General features: G+C 32.2%; 1 protein-coding gene across 25 annotated transcripts in view; it reads left to right on the forward strand.

Moving 5' to 3' along the window:
- Window positions 1–24,000, forward strand: part of LOC106874003 (Kv channel-interacting protein 4) — a 484,491-nt gene that overhangs the window by 394,112 nt on the left and 66,379 nt on the right. For 23 of the 25 annotated variants that reach the window (XM_052974223.2, XM_089366107.1, XM_089366104.1 and 20 more), the window contains one exon: window positions 19,490–19,614. In XM_052974223.2, coding sequence (XP_052830183.1) covers window positions 19,490–19,614 — 125 coding nt within the window. Of the gene's footprint in view, window positions 1–15,019; window positions 15,539–19,489; window positions 19,615–24,000 lie in introns of those variants that run through there. The other 2 variants (XM_089366109.1, XM_052974224.2) reach the window with 2 other exon arrangements.

The following is a 24,000-nucleotide window of genomic DNA, read 5'->3' on the forward strand; positions in this document are numbered from 1 at the left end:
ACGTAACAAACCAAATTATTAGTTGAATGCAGTTCACACATTCCATGTGAATGTGGCATCTTGTACCTTCTGCTGATTAATGATTTGAAAATTTTTATTGAGAAAAAAAAACAGTCTAGATGTCTGCAATTTTGTTATTGAAATCCATCTTTATCCTCCAGAATATTTATTCAATACTCTTTACTTGTTTCAGTCATTTGACTGTGGCCATGCTGGAGCACCGCTAGGTTACGGGGACGTAAACACACCAGCATCGGTTGTCAAACGATGTTGGGGGAAGGGAACACAGACTCACAAACATATACACACACATATATATATGCATATATATATATATATATATATATATATATATATATATATATATACGATGGGCTTCTTTCAGTTTCTGTCTACCAAATCCACTCACAAGGCGTTGGTCAGCCAGAGGCTATAGTAGAAGACACTTGTCCAAGGTGTCACACAGTGGGACTGAACCCAGAACCATGTGATTGGTAAGCAAGCTACTTACCACACAGCCACTCCTGCGTCTATTTATTTATGTTTTATGATTTATTGATAGAATAGTAATTTCTCTCCATCTGTACTTATCTTGTTACGCTTCACCCATGAAGCCTAATGGATTGTTCAGCAGTAAATATTCCACCAATGAATACTAGAATGTCAATTGGTCTGTTGTTCTTTCATCACTAACAAATATGATGATGAATGTGTTTCTTTGAGAAGGTCTAATAACACTGAAACACATCCATAGTTACCTCCCATATTTGCTGAAATGATTAAAGTAATATTAATTATTGGAACGAGAGTCATTTTTTTCATTATTGTAAAATTACTTCTCACTCCATCAAATATATTTTAATATTAATTTAACTATTAAGATGGTGAATTGACAGAAATGTTACAGTTAGACATGATGTCTTGCTCTTTACATTTTCAGTTCACATCCTTTTGATATCACCTCTCCCTTTCATCCTTCTAGAGTTGACAAAACGAAATACTAGCGAAATACTGGGGGTTGTGCAATCAACTAACCCCCATTCAAAATTTCAAGCTTAGTTCCTATATTGTGAAGGTTTGTGGCTTAGTGGTTAGGGAATTTGGCTCATGATTGTCAGGTCATGAGTTCAATTCCTCACAATGTCATGCGTCATTGAGCAAGGTACTTTATTTCACATTGCTCCAGTCCACTCAGCTGGCAAAAATGAGTAGTGCCTGTATTTCAAAGGACCAGCCTTGTCATATTCTCTGTCAAGCTGAATCTTCCTAAGAACTTACATTAAGGGTACACATGTCTGTGGAGTGTTCAGTAGTTTTGGGGAAGGAAATAAGTCAATTACATCAAACCTCAGTATTCAACTGGTACTTATTTTACCGACCCCAAAAGGATGAAAGGCAAAATTGACCTCGGCAGGATTTGAAATCAGAACATAGTGACAGATGAAATGCCACTAAGCATTTTACTCGACATGCTGACAATTCTACCAGCTCACCACATTTATAACAACAACAACAATAATAATAATGAGAAGAAGGAGGGGGAGGAGGAGGAATACTGAAAAGAAGGTTTTAATATTGATCATGAGGTTACTGAGTTATTGATCCCACAAGGTTATTATATTATCGATCACTTGAAAATAAGTTAAAACTTACTACTATAAATCCCTCACAAAACACCACACTATTTATATGTTAGGCTTACTTACTCCAGGTTCCTTTCTCACCTTACAGTTTACCAGTAGAAGAATACGAAAGCCATCATATTGTTGAAACATTTGTTTTAGCAATTGAGAAATGTGCAAACTTGCTCAAAAAAAAAAAAAAAAGGAATATTGAAACATTAAAAGTAAAAGAAAAATAACATTTACTCCCCTCCCTCTAGTGAACATGGTAAACGTTATCCTGGATTTCGATGTAGCATACCAACTCACTATCTCAGACTGAACATGGAGGCCTACATCAAGTGCCTGGAGGAGGTAGTGACGCCCTGGATCAAGATGGTGACTGCTGGAAGACCTTGTGCTTGGCAACAGGACTCTGCACCGTGCCACACAAGCAGGAGAACCCAGTCTTGACTGTCAGACAATTTCTGCAACTACATCAACCCTAACATCTGGTCACCTAACTCCCCAGACTGCAACCCCCTTCATTATTATGTGTGGAGTGCAGTTGAGCCAGAGACCAGCAAAACTTCTTGTAACACCAAAGATGAATTAAAGACAAGTAATATGGCAGCATTCACCAACTTAAACAAGGAGACCGTCCAGAAGAGCTGCAGGAGATTCCGAAGTCCTCTGGAGGTCGTGGTTGAAGCCAATGGCGATTTTAATGAATAAATTTGCTCATTAGTATTTCACAATATGTAATTTTGTTAAATATATCTGTTATTATGATATGTCAGTTATCTTCATTTTTATGTAATTCAGATGACAATTTATTCACTGCACCCTGTATATATATATATATATATATATATATATAATCATAAATATATAGGGATTGACAGTAACCTGCTTCTCCAACATACTGAGAATTCAGAAATAGCAGCCAAAGAACTACTGATTCCAAAACTACAAATTTTACTCTAAATTGATAGCGATATTTTTGATACACACAGAACAAAAAACAGTAGAGGAGAGTAAAAAAAACCACTTGCCTTTAGTTAATTTAGTACGATCGTTTCACAGTTAGGAGCAAAGAATACTCCATTCTGATCTTCAGCTAAATATTCTAATAAATTTGCTAATGTCTAAATAACTCACGTTAATTTTGACCATGCGACATCAAGACCACGTGAGGTAGACGTTAAGAAATTTATCGGCCAGTGAGTTCAAAATCCCTCACCCTAATGAATTCAATTCTGTGTGTATCAAAAATATCGCTATCAATTTAGAGTAAAATTTGTAGTTTTGGAATCAGTAGTTCTTTGGCTGCTATTTCTGAATTCTCAGTATGTTGGAGAAGCAGGTTACTGTCAATCCCTATATATTTATGATTATAAATGATTTTACCGAAAAGGTTTTTTCATACTGAGCTACCCGGCAAAATTGTTAATTATTAATTTTATTACTAATTGACGATTCCCTGCCCTGCATATCTATAATATATATATATATATATATATATATATATATATATATATATATATAATTTTATGTATCAACTTTATATTATTACTATTTAGTGAGAGTGTTTTAACCACTAGCTAAGTATTTCCAGAAATGATTTTGTTACCTAACGTTTCGATGTTTTCCTATAACAGAAACAATAGCCATATATCTGACAATATATTTATTTAGTTATATAGCTAACTATAAAGTTATATTCTAAATAGACAAGTCAATGTTCACTTTTGTGGGATTTAAACTCAGAACTCAGTTTTCTGCTTTCTCAGACATTCCTCACACATTCTCTATCTGTAGACACAGGGTTGCTCTTAAACAACATCTTCCTCATATCAGAAACTGCTATCATCCACCACAGATGGGATCGAACATGTTATAAATCTGAAATATCTAAATATCTTTGCTATCATCTGATGGGGTACCATTTTAGCAAATATTAAATTTTTTGTTTCACAAAGGAAATAATAAATTACTGTGTAATCTGTTTAAATATTGAATTGCCCTAAATGGTGTGCCATCTCTATTGAAATATCACTTGGAAAATATTTACTTTAATAATTCTCTCTTTTCCCATCCCTCCATACAATTACATTTCATACAAAAACAACTTTCAATCATTATATTTACAATATAGATTTTCCTATAAGCATAAATGTCTAATTTATGAAAATTCCTTTTGGTTATGTATTTTCAAAATACTTGAGTGTTTTTAATACTTGTTTTCTTTACTTTTTTTCCTGGTATATTTTTCTTTCTTTTCTATTGGAAAAATAGAAATAACTGTAATTGAATTTTACTTGCAATGATTTTCAAAGCAAAAAGTCCCATCTGCTACCTATCTTTAATACCCTCTGAGACATGTCACAAAGACCAAAAGTGCTACATTTACTTTTATTATTGATAAAATAAATTGCCTCTTCCAAGCAAACTATTCTATCGAAATACAAAACAAATTCATAGTTATATCACAAAAAAAAACTGAAAAGACTGATCTTCCTCCACTGCATTATCATTATTTCAAAATCTACTTTTCTTCGTTCATATGGAATACGGGCATCATTCTATCTTTATCAAGCCTGCATCATTTCATCTAAGCACCATGACTCTCTGATTAAGCTACCTTCATCTGTCATTACTACTAAATTACAATCTGTGGTGGATTACCTTCATTGCTTTAAATTTCATCTTAGTTGGAAGCATATAACATATTCACTGTAAGAAAATTGTCAGTAGCCTGACACTTTAACCAAACAACCACACCCACAGCCATGTGTGTGTGTGTGTGTATGCATGAATATGTAACAATGAAGACATAAACGTAGATTAATTGTTTGGGAAACAGATTTTTCTATTTTGTTTCCTTTGAATATTTTTGACCTTAATCTTTTCCTGCACTCATCCATAGAGCAAAACAAGGTCATCTTCAGCTCAATTGCACACATCTCGTGGTGTGTTTGCCATTGCATTTTACATAACTGGATTCCTTATAACAGAGTATTCATGCACACATATATATATATGTATGCATGTATGTGTGTGTTTAGTTATATTGTAAATTAAAGTAGTTTATCTCTTCCATGCTATCACTTATTAATAATATCCCTTATAATTATAAAGCAATAGCAAAACTGCTTGTTGCATGCATGGAGTCTAATATTGAACTGAACACAGTTCAATGGATTAATTCCTTTCAATTGATAGTGACATTATTTGTTAAGAAGATAGAACATTTCACCTATGATGAAGCATTGATGAGTTCCTTTATTTCCAAAAAGCTTCATTGTACAGCTGTTCCTCTTTGATACTTCAAGCTACTGAAGCAGCTTGTTTATTCAGGCAGAAGAGGAAACACAAATGAATAATCAGCAATGTCACTTAAATTTAGAATATCTTTCCTTGCAGCCATTTTCAATATGTATCTTTTCCTTCTTTTTCTTTTTAATGTCTGTTTTCCATGCTGGCATGTGTTGGACGGTTTGCCAGGAACTGGCCAGCTGAAGAGCTGCCCAGGTTCCATGTCTGTTTTTGGCATGGTTTCTATGGCTGGATGCCCTTCCTAACACCAACCACTTTGCAATATGTCCTGGGTGCAAGCTAGCAGAATCGTTAGCATGCTGGGCAAAATGCTTAGCGGTAGTTCATCTGCCATTATGTTTTGAGTTCAAATTCCACTGAGGTCAACTTTGCCTTTCATCCTTTCGGGATCAATTAAATAAGTACCAGTTATGCACTGGGGTCAATGTAATTGACTTAATCCCTTTGTCAGTCTTTGTTTATCCCCCTGTGGGCAATAAAGAAATAAATGCGTCCTAGGTGCTTTATGCAGCACTGGAAGGGTGTTTTTATACCTGTGCAGGTGCTTTTTATGTGGCACCCATGAGCCCATAAGATTAGGAACCCTCAGCAGAAGAGGGATGCAGGGGACATGCCTGTATGTAAGGGCTACCATGGTTTTACTTAGCTTCACGTGTCTTCTCAAGCACAGCAGACTGCCAGGAGTCTCAGTCCTCTGTCGTCCCCTCTATGAGGCCCAATGCCTGATCTTTACCAAAATTTCTATTTGCATACATGGGAAGGCAATGATCACAGCTCGGCTCATTTTGATCAATTTTAGCCTTGCCTACAGAAACCCAAAATTTTGTTCCTTCACTTCTCTGTCTTTGTATAACACTAATCAACTGATATATTAATAACCTTTTATTACCATATGCAATATTTGTCTGAAACAACTAAAACTAAAACAGGCAAACCCATTGTGGCTACATAATCAAAAATATGCTTAATTTGATATGGAAGGGAAACACACACATATATATTCAATTCGTCATTATACACCAAGACGATTACAGAGCAGGAAAGTATGAAAGGTTAGAGCATTTTTTCACTAATAATATTATATCCTTTTTTAATTCTGATATAATAGAAAATATAATTTTTAGCTGCGCATTTCATCAAGATTTTTATTATAAATAAACTTTCCTTTTAAATATTTGTATTGAAAATTATGTTTCTTCTTAAAGCAAGATTGCATTTCGCAAATCTTGGATTAGAATTTATCATTAAATATCAAAAATATGATGCTTCCTTTAAAAACAGCACTGACATATTTTATTGTAAGTTCCAATGTTATCAAAGGCAATGGCATAGCTTTTGAAATGGTTTCCTTAGTTTAGTTTTCCGTTTGTGATTTTAAATAATGAAAATAATCTTTATAAGTGATTACTTTAATAACTTGGCACATGTTTTGAAACAAGAGGAATCCACTGTGAATACACTTTTGCACAGATTCATTGTAGCGTTCATTGTCTTCAAGTTATCACCTTCTTAATAACATTAATAATATTTTTCTAAAATATACTGCAAATAGAGGGGTGTGCGAATAGTTCAGTAGATAGCATTCAAGATTTATATAACTCATAAGTGGTGATGTCGGGTGGAGTGGCAGCAGTGGTGATGACAGTGATTACAATGAGACAACAACAAAAAGAAGATATTTCAAGCTTTATTTCATATCTAGACATTAAGTAAAAGGTTGTAATGTGTTCAAAATATAAAATTCAATTTGAGAAATTGTTCAAGGCAATAGAAGCAGCCACTAATATTGATGTAATTGCATCACTTGAATACAAATATATTCAAGTTTATTTTCCTTAATAAGTTTTCTAATATTTCTTCTCTTCAATTTTTACTCATTGCCCATGGAATTTACTATTACGATGGCTCATATTATAGTTGTTTTTCTTTATTATTATTATTATTTTTTTTTTTTTTAATTATTATTATTATTTGTACAAATAGATACAGGAGACTTGAAATAGTTTAATACAATTTCCTAGTTTTATACATGTCTTTATATACATATGTGTGTGCATATATAAACATATAAATGAATACATATACATACACATAGATATATACATACATATACACACACACATACACACACACACATATATATAAGCATATATATATATACACATACATAATCAGACAGACACACACACATACACGCATGTATACACATATATATATACATAAAATATATATATATACACATATATACTTTTATATATATATAAAATCATATATATACTTATATATATTTACATACAATTTAAATGTGTGTGTGTGTATATATATATATATATACACACACACACATACATTTAAATTGTATGTAAATATATGTAAATATGTAATTTATATGTAAATGTATATGTAATTAATTGTAATTGTTGCCTCCACTTTTTCACTCCATTTTGTTTACATGACAGGTATGATGTGCTTGTGGAGAGAGGAGGGACGAGAGGAGGGAGGAGAGGAGGGAAGGGAAGGGAAAGACAGATGGACAAACAGAAAAAGAGTGTCAGAAATGATTTAAATTTCCAATGTTTAGGAACAAAGAGACGACTATTCTGTTCATCAAGTGTACAATTTTCGGGTTTTTTAAATGATTGCTGAACATAACATTGTTCATTCATTTCAGTCATAACAATACTAACTACCTACCATACTATTCATTTAACACTACAATCTACCATGCTACCAGCTAACAAATACAAAGTACTGTACTATCGGTTACATAGCAAAGAAGGGATATTGTGATTATTTTATTTTTTTTTTTTTTTTTTTATCCTTTAGTAAATAATGCACCGAATGAGAGAGAGAGAGAGAGAGAGAACACAGGTGGGTAGTGTGTGTGTGTGTGTGTGTGTGATTTATAACTATGAAGGAAAGTTTTCTGCATATATTAATAATATGGATATGATTTCTACACAGCTAAGAATGAAGTAAATACTGAACAATATTTTTTCTGTTGTTAGTGCACAAAAAAAAACAACAACAACAACAATAATAATGATGATAATAATAATAATAATAATAATAATAATAATAAAAGAAATATGCAAGCCCTTGTCTTTCATATACACACACTTTCTAAGATATGAAGAACAATACTTGAATGGCTAAAGTTCCAGATGCTCAGAACATAGATCATGTCATAGATATAACATTATGTATCCTACACTCATCAATCAAACTGTTTTCCTACTGTTCCAGTCTATTTTGCCACTGAAAAAACCTTAGTTGTCTACTAAGAACAGTGTTTGGCTCTCATAGTTGACCTACTTGAAGGACATTGATAAAATATATCCATATTGCTTTTTTTTTTTTTTTTTTTTTTCATCCTTTTGTCACAGCCTATTTTTAAGTCCCTCAATTTTTAATTATAATAGGTATCTTTTAGAATGTGACTGAAGATATTCTCAGTTAAGTAAGCTGTCAATGTAGACACAGTTGTTGAGTATATAGCTTGACAAATAACCAATCATCTGAATTGTTGGAAGTTAGTCAAACTGTGACAAATTTATTGCTTTACTGCATTAAAGCAAAAAAGGTTAGATATCGGGAATTAGTAAAGAAATTGCAGCTGTGGATGGGATCAAAAGAAGAGACTCGAGTCAATAAGCTGCCTGTCTTCCTTCAAAATGAAGACAGATACAATTTGTACATTTTTACATTTTTTAACTTTTAATTGTTTCAGTAATCTGGACTGTGGCCACGCTGGGGCACTGTCTTGAAGAATTTTAGTTGAACGAATCAACCCCAGTATCTATTTTTTAAACCTAGACTTGTTCTATCAATTGACTTTGTTGAACTGCTAAGTTACAGGAATGTAAACATACCAACGCTGGTTGTCAAGTGGTAGTGGTAGAAAAACAGATGCAAAGACACACACACAAACATACAACTGACTTCTTTCAGTTTCTATCTACTAAGTCCACTCACAAGGGTTTGGTCCACCTGAGGCTACAGTAGAATACAATTGCCCAAGGTGCCAGTCATGTAGTGGGACTGAACCCAGAAGCATGTTGTTGAGAAGCACATGGTTCCAGGTTCAGTCCCACTGCGTGGCATCTTGAGCAAGTGTTTTCTACTATAGCCTCAGGCCGACCAAAGCCTTGTGAATGGATTTCGTAGATGGAAACTGAAAGAAGCCCGTCGTAAATATGTATATATATATATATGTGTGTGTGTGTGTGTGTGTGTGTTTGTGTGTCTGCATTTGTCACCCTAGCATTGCTTGACAACCGATGGTGGTGTGTTTTGGTCCCCGTAACTTAGCGGTTTGGCAAGAGAGACTGATAGAATAGGTACTAGGTTTACAAAGAATAAGTCCCGGGGTCGATTTGCTCAACTAAAGGCGGTGCTCCAGCATGGCCACAGTCAAATGACTGAAACAAGTAAGAGTAAAAGAGTAAAGAGAGCTGTTTCTTGCAATACATACCAATACATACATTTGAAGCAAAATTTTTTCAGGAGGTCTTGGAATATTATTGTGGATCTCCAATTTACTATGTGGACCCCAGAACCCACCCACCCACACACAAATCTTGTATGGACCTGCAGGGGCCATATGGACCCCAATTGAGAACCACTGATCTAGAATGTAGCTGAAGATATTCCCTGTTGACTGTTTCTTGTACAAATAAGCTTTTAATAAAGACACAGTAGTTGAGTATACAGCTGGACAAATAACCAGTCATCTGAATTGTTGGCAGACAGTCAAATTGTGACACATTTATAGCTTTATTGTAGTAGAGTAAAAGGTTAGATATTGGGAATTAGTAAAGATCCTAACAGATAGTAACTTGTAATCAGTGGTATGAGTGTAAATGTGTCCAAGTCATACAGTAATTAGATTAGATGTGAGGGTATATCTAACAATGACTCGTCTGCCAGTAACAATAAGTCTAAAGAATATTAGTGATGCATGTAATGATTAGTTTACTAAGAGAATAAGCATTGAACATTTTCATTAAAAATTAATTTAATGAAACTAATTTTCCTCAAGTGCTGAAAAAATTACAAATTTTGATCACAAAACATTTTAGATACATATATTCATGATGTTTTCCAGATTTTAAGATGAGGTTATTATAGCTTTTATTATTTTTCAAAGGGTACAATTTTTTAGAATCATATATAAAAGCAAGTAAGTTGGCTCATGCAGTTTAAATCAATGAAGATAGTAATTTAGAATATTCCTCCCAGTTGAAGTACTCTATTTTTTGCCTATTGTATATATTTTCTATTTTAACCACATTTATTACCACTATTATAGTAGCTGCGTGTGAGTGGCACTTTCTTTATGGTATTTGCTTGCCTTGTGCATCTTTTTTATAGATTCTTCTTGTGAAATTAAGGAAGTGCTTAATAAGTTCAACTCTGAGAATGTAATGTTTCTATGCCTTAGTTGGTGTGCTGTGCTAAAGGGCAAGACTGATTTATCATGTGTAATAACATCATAGGAAATACATTAAAGAATAAGGTGAAGAAATCTTTATACAACTTGATAACTTGACAATGCCCTTTCACTTTCATTAAAAATTCAAATCTGTTGTTTAGTTCTAGCAAATAGAAAACAGAATTGTGTTATTCAAGCAGAGATATTTGCGTAGTTAGCTTAATGAGTTTTTTTTTTTTTTGTGTGTTTTTCTTTTATTCTCAACAGTTTACAAAAATTGTATACGTAAATATTGCAAAAGATAAAAAATACAACGAAATTTTTAAATCAATGGAACCATTTTGCATCAGTGACATTTTGATTTGGGGTTTGGATATAGTGCAAGTACATTGGCTGGTTCTTATCAAGACATCATGACTTCAGTCCAGAACAATAAAGTAGTTGCATGATTAATGTAACCGGGATATATAGCACATAGCAGAATATGTACATATAATAGATATTCTCAACAGCTGAATAAATAGTGATGATCATAAGCACAATAACCTTCATGAGCTGTTATATTTCTGAATCAAATAACAAGAGAGTCTGTGATGTCTATAACTGAAGTCCACCAGTACAAGGCTATGTAGCTTTTCAACAAGCAAATATTCAACATTCATAACACCAACTTAGTCCAACTTTTCTCATGTATAAAATATAGATGTTGTTGTTTAACACTACACCAACACTGATGGAGCTCACAGACCTATGATCAAAATTGTTCCAGCAAATAATCAATTCATGTATCTACAACTACATTATTCTAATGTGTCTTCACATTAAGATACAGAAATGCCCAAAAATTTGGAACATTTTTTTTAAAAATCAAAATTGTTATGCCCAAGTACAATTCAATTCAAATATATACAATGCAGAGATATACTGACCAAACAACTAATTCAATTGTTACTTATATATTAAATATAATTTTGGTCATTTAAAAAAAAAATTAATTTTCAGACCTATGTTCCAAACTTTTGGCCATAACTGTAGTATGGTATGAGCATTGAGAAATTTTCATTTTTTCTAGTATAGAGGCTCCTTTCTTATAAAATTTGCTGGAGCGTGTTTCTGTCTACTTTCATGCCATTTGGGACATGTAGTGTTGGGACTAGGCTGTGTACTTTCACATAGATAAAAAGCCTCTGTCTGATATTCATATCTTTGGAATTAGCAGTAAATGAGGGAAATTCTATATGGTCACTTAGGCAGAGAGAAAGAAAAGCCAAATCTCCCACAAATCATACACGACTGTCTTAAAAGGTGAAAAAAATCATGGTTGGAATGCATCATATTATCATAAATCTACTCAATGAAAATTCGCCAAGGGCTAAATTACATCAACTGAGACAACTTTATTAAGTTTTATCACATGCCTACACACACACACACACCTTGCAGTCAATAATGAATATTTAATCTGATCCTTAAAACAGTGATTAATTAATTGATTATATGATAGTGATGCTAGTAATTCCCTAATCATCGTATCAATCATAACTTGACTAAAACCTTGTGCAAACAGAACTTAAATAGCAAAATATAAAGTGATTGCCATTTTAAACTCAGTTCTTTATAAAAACCTAAAGGATTAAATGCAATTCTTTGATATTTCATTATCACTACTGTTGTCATCATTATTCTTTGATATCTTAAAATATAGAAAACATTTTATTTTGAAGTAAAAATTATATGGAATATGAACAACTTTTTTGTCAACTTATATATAGCTCGAGCTTCTTTGCAAATTCTGATACATTCTAATGCTTGATAATTAAGAATATTTTAAAATCTAGTTTCAATTACATTTTAATAACTATTGTTTTATATTTGTTCAAATATTTATCTAAAATATGATTTCTCTCTGATCACTTTCATGTAAATCTTTATATATTGTATCATCATCCAATCTTGTCCAACTTCCAATTTTTCAGATGAAAGACACATTTCTTTTCTGTAAATAGTTTATGTAAAGATTTTTTGGTTTGTTTCAAATATTTAATTACATCTTAGTGTTTGATGGATTCCGTTTTATCTAAATCACATCAATAACTTCAAAATAAAAATAGATAATCACTGCTAAGATAAGTAGGAAATTACTTTAAACATAATGCTATCATATTTTCAAAGGGATTAATATATTACATATATATTAATATTCAGAAATACACGAGGAGTATTATGTGTTTTATATGTAAACTTGTATGTCTATAAACATATGTCTGGATATAATAGATATATATACATGTGAATATATTTGAAGATGTAGACACTTATCTGCACTTGAGAAACTTCACATGATGTGAAGCTGTGTCAGCCTTTTAAAAAAATACTTGCTACACCAACTACTGATGTGATGAATGCTACTTTTGTTTCATTTTGTTCACCTACATGTGTATATACATATAAACATATTTATATAAACACACACACACACATAAATACACACAAACATAAATATCATCATCATTTTAACATCTACTTTTCTGTACTTGCATGGGTCAGAAGAATTTACTGAGGCAAATTATATATATATACTCTCTTTTACTCTTTTACTTGTTTCAGTCATTTGACTGTGGCCATGCTGGAGCACTGCCTTTAGTCAAGCAAATCAACCCCAGGACTTATTCTTTGTAAGCCTAGTACTTATTCTATCGGTTTCTTTTGCCGAACCGCTAAGTTACAGGGATGTAAACACATCAGCATCGGTTGTCAAGTGATGTTGGGGGGACAAACACAGACACACAAACACACACACATATATATATATATATATATATATATACATATACATATATATGAGGGTCTTCTTTCAGTTTCCGTCTACCAAATCCACTCACATGGCTTGCCACTGATGAGGCTCAACAAGGCTAAAATGCATCTGGTATTCACACAAGCCACTACTGGGACGATTATTTCCCCCTCCAGTGTATATTGTACTTCTAAAATCAGCATGGCCGTAAGATGAAATTTGGATGAATACCATTGTAAATTGCTTTTCAACAATGTATGTCATTATGTATGATACATAGATGGCTATAACCATACACACACACACATATGCTTATATAAGTGCATACATATATGTACTAGTACACACATACATATATATACACACATACACACAAACATATATATTGTCACAGTACATTGAAACCATTTCTACATATATATACTTGTATTTTCATATTAGACACACACACAAGTATGTTTATATATATATATATATATAAAATTAAACTATTTTTATGTAATACACACACATATAATACATTTAAATATTTTAAATGTATACATATGTATATAACAATACATGGAAAACAATACTTATGTATATATGTATACAAGCACATACAAATCATTTTTATAAATATATAATTATGTACAAGTTTTATATATACCGGAGTAAGCACATGAAATGTGCAACAAGGTGGAAAAAAGAGTACTCAAATACCAGAGGTAGAATAATATGCTTTATTTAAAAGCAGCAGAAATATAACAAAAAAACGTTACTCTGAGTTTCACGTTCCCGTTCATCGGACAGTTTTGTTAGAAATGGAGAAAGGATAACAATGCAATCGAAAGTAATATAAAATTTAAAACACATGGATTCGTTTGATTGGTCGTTTCAAATAACGGTCATGGATTGGTCGTTTCAATTAACGGTCATGGATGCGTAATGCACAGACCAAATAAATTTAATACAGATTCATCCTATTAAAAAAAATATCGAAGAAAACCTTAAATAGAAAAATGGGCTCAAAATACATATTGTAAATAATTAATTATATTCGAATTAACGCATTAAAATCAAATCAATAAAATAAAGTATACGCTGCATTCAAAATAAAATAAAATAAAATAAAATTACAATAGCGTGTACGTATACAAGGCTATCCACAACATATATATCTATATATAAATATATACATCGAAATACACAGTTGCATATGCACAGACATATATGCAAGTATATGTATTGTATATGTGTATATACATAGATCATTGTTTTCTTCATATCTGGTGTTTTAAGGTACTTTTTTGTTCATGTAAACTAAGCAAATATAAAACTTATTAATCTCTAAGAACATGCAATTTTGAGCTGAATATTCAGGCTTTTTGCTTTGTATCTATTTTGGCATATAGATTTTTTTTTTCTTTCTTATAAAGGTCTCTTGAAGGGAACTTGGATTCCAGCCATGTGTGTGTGTGTGTGTGTAATCTTTATTTTACAACCTTTAGAGTAGGATAACTGTTACACATATAATCCAAGTAATTGTAGATGTATTTTAAGCATTACCTGAACATTGACAAATGTTATCAGGTCCCAGGTAAGTTGGATGTAGAGCAGTTGTAAGCTAATTATAGTGGAAGGATTTAATTAAATGTACCTGTGAAAAATTGAAGATCTATTGATTTTCTTTTCTCTTCGAAGAAATCCATGAAATCAAAATGGAGAAAGAACATTAAAGAAAAAAACTAAGTAGCCTGCAGTTGGAAAGTAATGGAGCTTGAAATTCAGTGTCATTTACAGAATTTCAATAAATATTCCCCAAGTTTCGTATGACACTATTAATAGATTAATGATTTTTATATTAATTTTATAACAACCAGTGTTCTGTTTGAAGAAAGACTTTGCACTGTCATTCAATACATGATCCAGGAAAATATAGTTGAAACCACAGCATCTCTTGTGATATAAAAATAGAATGATTCTTGTCGTCGAATCATTTTTCTCGTGTTTCAGTGAAAGAATTTTCTCATTATTAATATTGGATAGAACTCAGGCAGCAACTGTGGTTTTCTTTTCTCACTTTCTCTCCTATCAAAGATAATAAATAGGATTTGTCACCTTTCAAGAGGTAACATCTTAAGAAATCCATCAAAATCAAAGCTTGTTCATTCACATTCTATTCCCATGGAGTAATTTAGCATTTGCTTTCTAAAGGATTACAGAAAACTGTGTATTTTTAAAGATATTTCTGAATTATTTAAAACATCAAATATACAACGCTGATGTTGATCTTTTGAGTAATTTTAAAGGTACAAATTTGCTAAATGTATTTCTTAAATCCAAACAAAAATACTTAAATAATGGATGGTACAATTTGGAAATCAGTCCGTAAGTTTTTGCTTTCTGTTTTCTTTAGTTTTATATTTTTTCGTTTCCAACACAAATTCAGGCTGAAATTTGTATTTTCTTGCATCTATCATTATCTGATGTTAAACAGACCTTAAACAAAATATCTTTATTGAAGTTAGGGAAATATTTAATCATATTTGTTGTTCTTCTTGTGTTGTTTTCAAACTATACAATGCCAATACATTCATAATACGGACATGCTTACTTTCATGAGTTTGTTTACTCTGTTCACCAGTCTTTTTTAACCACTTTTATCAACCTCAGCTTTACTATCAAATTACTTTCATCCTATATATTTAGTTCTATACATCTTTTTATCCATTTTCATTATTCAACCAAATTAGGTCAATGCCCTCTCACATCAATTTTGATTTTGGTATATCTTTCTCTTTTATTTCTATCAATTTGTTATCTCATATTTGACACTAATATTGTTATGATAATCAAATGATTTAAACATTAGTAATGAAAAAAATCCTTAACTGGAGTTGTTATATTTTCAGTAAGGACTATATTTTTCTGTCATTTTCCCCACTAACTACAAAGTATAGTTTCAAAGTAACTGATGATGTTGCAATTTTCTACAGGAATAATTTAACCAAATATTTTTCAGGATTTAAACTGTTTAATACAAACTCATTTCTGACATTGGAAAGTGATTTTTCATTCACAGTAGGAGTAGAGGTAGGGAATAAGACAATAATATTTTGATAATAAAGTTTTATTTAAGGAGAAATAAAGTGAGTGTGCGTGTGTGAGAGAGAGAAAGCAAGAGAGAGCGTGTTTGTGTAAATGTGAGCTTCACATCTTCAGCTCAAAAGCCCTTTATTAGAATTGTTACAGTAGTAATTTTCAAAGTGTGATTTCACAAGTCCCTGTTTTCTCACCATTACATAATAAATATCCCTTATTGCTCTGCCTTAAAAATCACTGCTGACAAAAACCTAATCAACAAAATGCAGTATATTGTCTTTCTGAGGGTATGTTTTCCTCACCTTTCTTTTTTTTTATGCTGTTTTGCAATTGGATCTCCTCTCTTTCTCTCTCTCTCTCATACTTCCTTCTCTTTCTCCACTTTTGCTCTAAATTCAATGATTTAAAATTTTCTTTTAATGATAGCTATTATCATTCTCTAATTACAAGACATTGAATTGTTACTGCAGTTGGTTAGAATTGTGGAGATTGTGGTTTCCTACTTTTATTTCAGCTGTGAGACACTTTCCTTCTCCATCTCTTATTTATTGTCACCACTGGACGTAGTTATGGGTGGGGAATGGGTCACTCAGCATTAGACTAAGCTCCTAGCACTGAGGACAAAGTGATCTCCAACAATTCTGAATTTTCAACAGGTGGTACCTTTACTACTTCAGCTTCTAGGTCCTGCTGTTGTTGATGTTTTTAATCAAATCCTCTATCTGAAAGGCTCCACGTGGCTCTTACTGCCCCAGCTAAAACCTCTAGGCTGTCTGCTTTGCAGTTTAGCTTCTGCTTCCATAACCAGTCATGGCTTAAAAATGGCTTTGTCGTCTCAAGGGGTTATAAGAACTTGGAAGTTGGAAGTCTGTGCTGACCTCTTCCAACCACATATCAATTCTTATGATCTTCGGAATCTGGACTCGGGTGATATACAGTGTCAAAACAAATAACACAAGGCATTTATGGTTTTGCCAATCAGCTACTAATTATAATAACGGTTTCAAATTTAGGCCAACAATTCTAAGGGCTGGTGGTGAGTTGATACCATTAACCCTTTAGTATTCAGATTACTCTGTCAAAGATAATATTTATTCAGATTGTTTTGAATTAATCATGCATTATCTCATAGCTTTGAGATTTCAATAATGTTATTGTATATTTTTAGGATGATATAGTAGGCTAGGTGTGAGAGGCTGGATCTGACTAGTTTGAAATTAAAAAGGGTAAAATATTAGGAGCCAGATATGGTTGGTTTAAATGCTAAACGGTTAACTCTAAAACTAGATTGGCACTTCATTTTATTGACCCTAGAGGGAAGAAAGTCAAAGTCAACTTCAGTGAGATATGAACTTAGAATATAAAGAGCTAGAACAAACATATCAGTCCTGTGCTTTAATGATTCTGATAATAACAGCAACAACAACAACAATAATAAATCTAACATGCACAAAATTACACATTTGTGCAGCTGATTAAATCAGCTTTAGTTTATTATTGATACTTATTATTATATTGATCACAGATGCATGGAAGACATTTCAAGCTTGGAATAATAATAATGTATTTTATTAATACTATTATTGCTGTTGTTTCTTCATTTATCATGAACAGAAATATTACGAATGCTGAGGGTTTGGGTGAAAAATGCTCAATAATAAATGATCGTTTCGGTCTTTATATATTGCTATGGTTCACTTTACCTTTCATCAATCACTACAGTCAATAAAATAAGTTTATCAACTTCTTCCCTATAAATTTATGTCTTTCCATGAATATTAGAAATCAATATTACCCACTCTTGTAATAGTTATTTTTCTCTCTTGCATCTGTTGCGATAGATTCATAGAGTGTCCTTTGAGAGAATTTTAGCATTATTACTCCTTACATACATTTACACGTAGGTTTTAACATGAAACATTCCTTACTTTGAAGGCAAATGAGATCTATAGATTTGGAGCATTAGAATACCAAATTTCAGGAAGAAAAAAAAAAAAAACTTATAAAAATAATATTGATTAACCCTTTTGATATCAACCCACCTGAGACCATCCCTAGTTCTATGATTCAAATTCTCTATTTTAAAGTGATCTAAATAAAAAAATTAAAAAAACTTCCATCAAAATTTCATGTTAATTTATGTTTCAAATACCAGCTTGAAAATGACAGAGGTGTTTTAATAAATTCTGCATAAACTTTAAAATTAATTGAAACAAAGGAAGTGCATTTCAACAGAAATACAGTAATGAAAAGGTTAAAGTAAAAACAAGCATTCTTCAGAAATATATTTTGAATTTTTAAGTAAGGTGCAGGCATGGCTGCATGGGAAGAAGTTTGCTTTCCAACCATATGGCTCCGGGTTCAGCCCAACTGCGTGGCACCTTTGGCCAACCAAAGCTTTGTGAGTGGATTTAATAGATAGAAACTAAAAGAAGTCCATCATATATGTATATGTGTGGGTGTATGTATATATATATATATATATATCTATGTATCTGTGTGTGTGTGTGTGTGTGTGTGTGTGTGTATCTGTGCTTGTCTCCCATCACTGCTTTACAACTGGGGCTGGTGTGTTTACATCCCCATAACTTAGTGGTTCGGCAAAAGAGACCTTTAGAATAAGTATTAGGCTTTAAAAAAAGTTCTGAGCTTGATTTATTCGACTAAGACCCTTCAAGGCAGTGCTCCAGCATGGCCGTAGTTAAATAACTGAAACAAGTAAAAGAATACAAAAATAAAGGAACTGAATTTTTCAAAATCTTGTCAGACATGAACAGAGGTTGAAGAATTCATCTGTAATAGATTGTATATAGTGGAGGTACATGGCTCAGTGGTTAGAACGTTGGGCTCACAATCATGAGATAATGAGTTCAATTCCTGGACTGGACTGTGTGTTGTGTTCTTGAGAAAAACACTTTATTTCACATTGCTGCTATTCACTCAGCTGTAGAAATGAGCTGCAATGTTACTGGTGCCAAGCTGTACCAGCCTTTGCCTTTTCCTTGGATAACATCAGCAGTGTGGAGCGAGGAGTTTGGTGTGCATGGGAGACTGCTGGTCTTCCATAAAATAACTTTGCATGGATTTGTGCCTTGGAAGGGAACTTTCTAAGTGCAATCCCATGGTTCATGACCAAAGAGGGTCTTTACTCTTTTAGATTGCATATATATTTAATACACAATATCAGAATATGTTGCTTTATCCGTCATCTAACCTATTTACTATTTTGTTTTGCAGATCATGACATCGATGATCTGGAAATGCAAATGGTGCGGTACAAGCCTGAGGGGCTGGATGTACTGTGCCGAAACACAAAGTTTTCCAGGAAAGAACTACAGATAATGTACAGGGGATTCAAGCAGGTAATATCTCTTCTTCACCATCTGTCAAAACATACTGTATGTGTTTGCTGATATCATTGGTGGTCTAATATTGTTGAACACATTTTTCTTTCATCTTCATCATAAAATATGTATGCTAGTATATATATATACCTACTGGCATATTTACTCATAAATATTTATATATATATAATAATGAGCTTATTGTATACAGTGGTCGGGTGCACAAGTTTATATACATATATGTATGTATTTATGTGAATCTATATCTCTCTAAATATATATGTATATGTGTATATATATATATATATATATATAATGGAATAATTACTATTATATATATATATATATATATATATATATATATAATTTTAAAACATTAAGAAAACTCTAAAAAATTACAAATGATACAAATTTCAAAACATAAAAAAAGTATTTAAAAGTTTTTCATTTTTTATATATATTTCTTGATTTAAACATGGAAATAAGTCAAAGCTGAATTGACTTTAAAAAAAACAAAATATTAACAAGGAAAAACAAAGAAAGAGAATTGTAACATATTGTGACAGAAGGAAACTTGGTATTTTTATGACATCACTTTAATGTTACAATAAACTCACAAGAAATATATCTTTTTGTTTTTAATTGTATTACCTTAAAAGATTTATATTTTGACAAAATTAAATTAGAGATGATATACATCATGTTGATTTCTCAAATACCGCCATATTTTTATTTTGCTTGTGTTTTCTTTTTTTTTTCTTTCTTCAAGTGTGACTATACTTTAAACAATAAGAGATAATAACATTGATTAAAATATATCTCTGATGGAATGGAATATTTTTACTCATTCAATAATGATTTATTAGATTCCTTTGATGTAGGAACAGAGATTAGTTAATCCACTAGGATCATTTAAACTATGTAACAAACCTTCTGAATCTGTCTTTTTGATCCACTAATGAAGGAAGAACAAATGGAAAATCAGTTCATTATGTCTGAGAACAAAGAGAAAAACAAATCCTTCAAACAAGTCTCTTGTTAACTGGTATTAAATAAGTACAATAACAGAACTAAACAACCAATGAGATGAATGTGTAATCCAAATTCCTATACCAGTTCAAGCTGTATCATTTCACTTTACACTGGGAAAAACTTAGTGGAGGTTAAATTATATCATCTACTTAACACTTGGAATGTAAGGTCTTGTGCTTATAAATAGAACCTGCACTACATATTATAAAATACAGTGATAAGTGATTAATAATTAGAACATTAATGTTTCTGAAGCAATCAACTATTTCCTATGTGTATTAATATTACACAATATGAAGGCAATGAAAGATGGCTAGCTGGCAGAAACATTAGCACGCCGAGCAAAATGCCTACCTGTATTTCATGTCTTTACATTCTGAGTTCAAATTCCTCCAACATCAACTTTGCCTTTTATCCTTTATTAAATACCAGTCGCATATTGGGGTCAATCTAATCGATTGCCCCCCCCTCCCCCAAAATTTATGAGCTGGTAGAATCATTAGTATGCTGGACAAAATGCTAAGCAGAATTTCGTTCATCTTCACATTCAGAGTTCAAATCTTGCTGAGGTCAACTTTGCCTTTCATCATTTTGGGGTCAATAAAATATGTACTAGTTGAGCACTGGGGGTCAATGTAATCAACTTACAGACTCCCTGAAATAGTTGGCCTTGTGCCAAAATTCGAAACCAATGTTACACTTAAAATGTTTCTCACTTGTAGAATGTCAGAGTGTTGAAATATAATATTTCTAGTTTGTCACCTCAAATGGAACAAGCGTCTATTTATACAATAACCCATGAATATATTTAACAAATTTTCCAGCAGTTGTTACAATTTGGTGTTCTTCAGTATTTTTAATTGTTGTAAAATAAGTGTCTGGATGTGGCATTTATTTAGAAGGCTTTTATCCTCTAAGTTTGCTTTGTAGTAAATTAACAAGTCATACATAGAATGAAATATATTAATAATTGAGATTTCAAATAATTCGTTAATTTTAATTTTAGATCATATATGTTTTAATGACCTCCATAATTTCTTTTTAATACAGAAGTAAGAAAGCTATTTATCAGAAAGAAAACTATTTTTTATCATCTTGCATGTTTTCACCATACACAATTAATTATTCAATGGTAATCCATGTAGATAATGGTTGGAAAAATAAGGATGCATGAAAATTGAGAGTTGTGTTAGATTTTAAAAAATGAGAAAAGGAGCTAAAAGTTTGTGTTAAGCAGGAAGTGTGGTGTCAAAACAGGAAGTGTGTGTAAGGGGAGACAAATCTCTTTAGTTGGAATTATGAACTCTTTTTCAACAGGAAGTTTATGTCTGTTGACAAAAAAATCTCCAACTAAAAAAGATTTGTCTCCCCTTACACACACTTCCTGTTTTGACACCACAGTTCCTGCTTAACACAAACTTTTAGCTCCTTGTCTCTTTTTTGAAACTTAACTCAACTCTCAATTTTCTTGCATCCTTATTTTTCCAACCATTATCTACAGGGATTACCATTGAACTTTAAAAGCTCAAAGACAATATAATGTATTGGTATGTTTATTTTTTATATATTATTTTTTTCATTTTTTACTTTTTTGTAAAAGACATTTTCATTCTCCCTCTTCTTGAAGTCGGTTAGAAATTTATATTAAAATATGCTTTCAGTTTAGCATTCTGCTTCATTATTATTTTTCATTTTCCTATACATATATATATATATATTTGTACATGCACATGCACACATATACATACACACATACATATATACATATATGGATAAATATTTAAGTCTGTGTGTGGTGTGGTGTGTGTGTTTGTGTATGCATGTGTGTGTGTGTTTGTATGTGTTTGTGTGCTGAAATGTGCAGTCCCCTAGCAGGACTGAAAAACTACATTCAATTCTGCCCCTAGTTAAAAGAACAATCCAGAGATGACATATCTTAAAACCAAGTTGCAGCCATCAGGTGTGTGTGTGTGCATGTATGCGTGTGTGTGTGTGTGTGTGTGTGTATATATATATATATATATATATACATATATATGTGTGTGAGTATGCATGTGTTTGTATTGCATTTGATGGCAACGAAGACATAAGGGCATATTAGACATGCTCCAATTTCAGCAGCTCATTCAGAAGAAAGTGTTTTTAGTCTGTTAAAGCTTATGGGAGGCCCTACTTCACATATAGGAACTTGAGTGATTTTTTTTTTTTTTTTGAGCCATTTCATTCACGACATTAAGTAGCTGATAGATAGACCTTCCCCCTAATGCTTACCTTTGTCATTTATATTGTTAAATTGTACATGGTAAATCTTACCCAAGTGCTTATCTCTGATACTTACATTAATAAGTAGATAACTGATTTTCCCACTGAATAGGATCCTAATCTGTCATATGTAACTTTGCAAAATAACCTGGTACATATTATTATAATAATAATTATTATTATTATTATGGCTGGGTTCCAACCTGAGCTACAACAACAAAGTTTACTCGCCACACTTCTCAGTCCATCATCCCTGCCTCAATATAAGTGTGACGATGTTTACCTCTTCTTACATCACCATGAAGTGGCTTCCACAAGACTAATTTGGATGTCTCCAGTTCAGGGTAGTGCATGCGGTGACCAGATAGTCGCAGCAGTCTTTGGCTGATCTTCTCACTGACTTTCAGCAGGTCTCCATAAAGGCATTCATTTGTCATATTCAAAACAGCTAGATGAACTAAGGCAATTCAGAATGAAGTGTTCTGCACTGTTATTCATATAGTTTAACCTCTATATTGTATATATCACTTCACACAGAAGATTTTCTCTGCTTAAATATCTATTGACTATCACTGAACACATCAAAGATGTATGAAAAATGTAATATTAAACATTTGTGTTGGATACTTCCTGTGCTTTCTATGGCATTTAGGAGTCTAGCAAAATTATAAATAGCAGATTGTGTCATATACAGCACTAGAAGAAAAATGACCATCTTTGGCTTCAAGACAAAAGGTGTTCTTCCATCAGGATAATGCTCAGCCACATACAACAAGGATGACATTCCAAAGGCTGAAGCAGTTTGAATGGGAAACGATATTCACCAGACATTGCCCCATCTGATTAGAATTTATTTTGCAGAACAGTACTGGAGGAGTATTTTTCGTTATGGATAAGTGAATTTTGGAAGAGGAGCCTTGCAAGTGCACCAGATAGATGGAAGAGCATTGTAGAAAATGAAGGAGGATATATTTTAGATTAAAAAATAACTTTGTTTATCTTAATTTTGAAAAATAAATGAAGTATATAAAAACTGCATTATTTATGGGAAGAACCAATAATTATAACAGGAAAGATATCCCCCTCCCCCCACCAAGAATTTCTAACTTA

The sequence above is a fragment of the Octopus bimaculoides genome, chromosome 18 (assembly GCF_046866305.1).
Source record: "Octopus bimaculoides isolate indiv1 chromosome 18, ASM4686630v1, whole genome shotgun sequence".
In the NCBI taxonomy this organism is placed as follows: domain Eukaryota; kingdom Metazoa; phylum Mollusca; class Cephalopoda; order Octopoda; family Octopodidae; genus Octopus; species Octopus bimaculoides.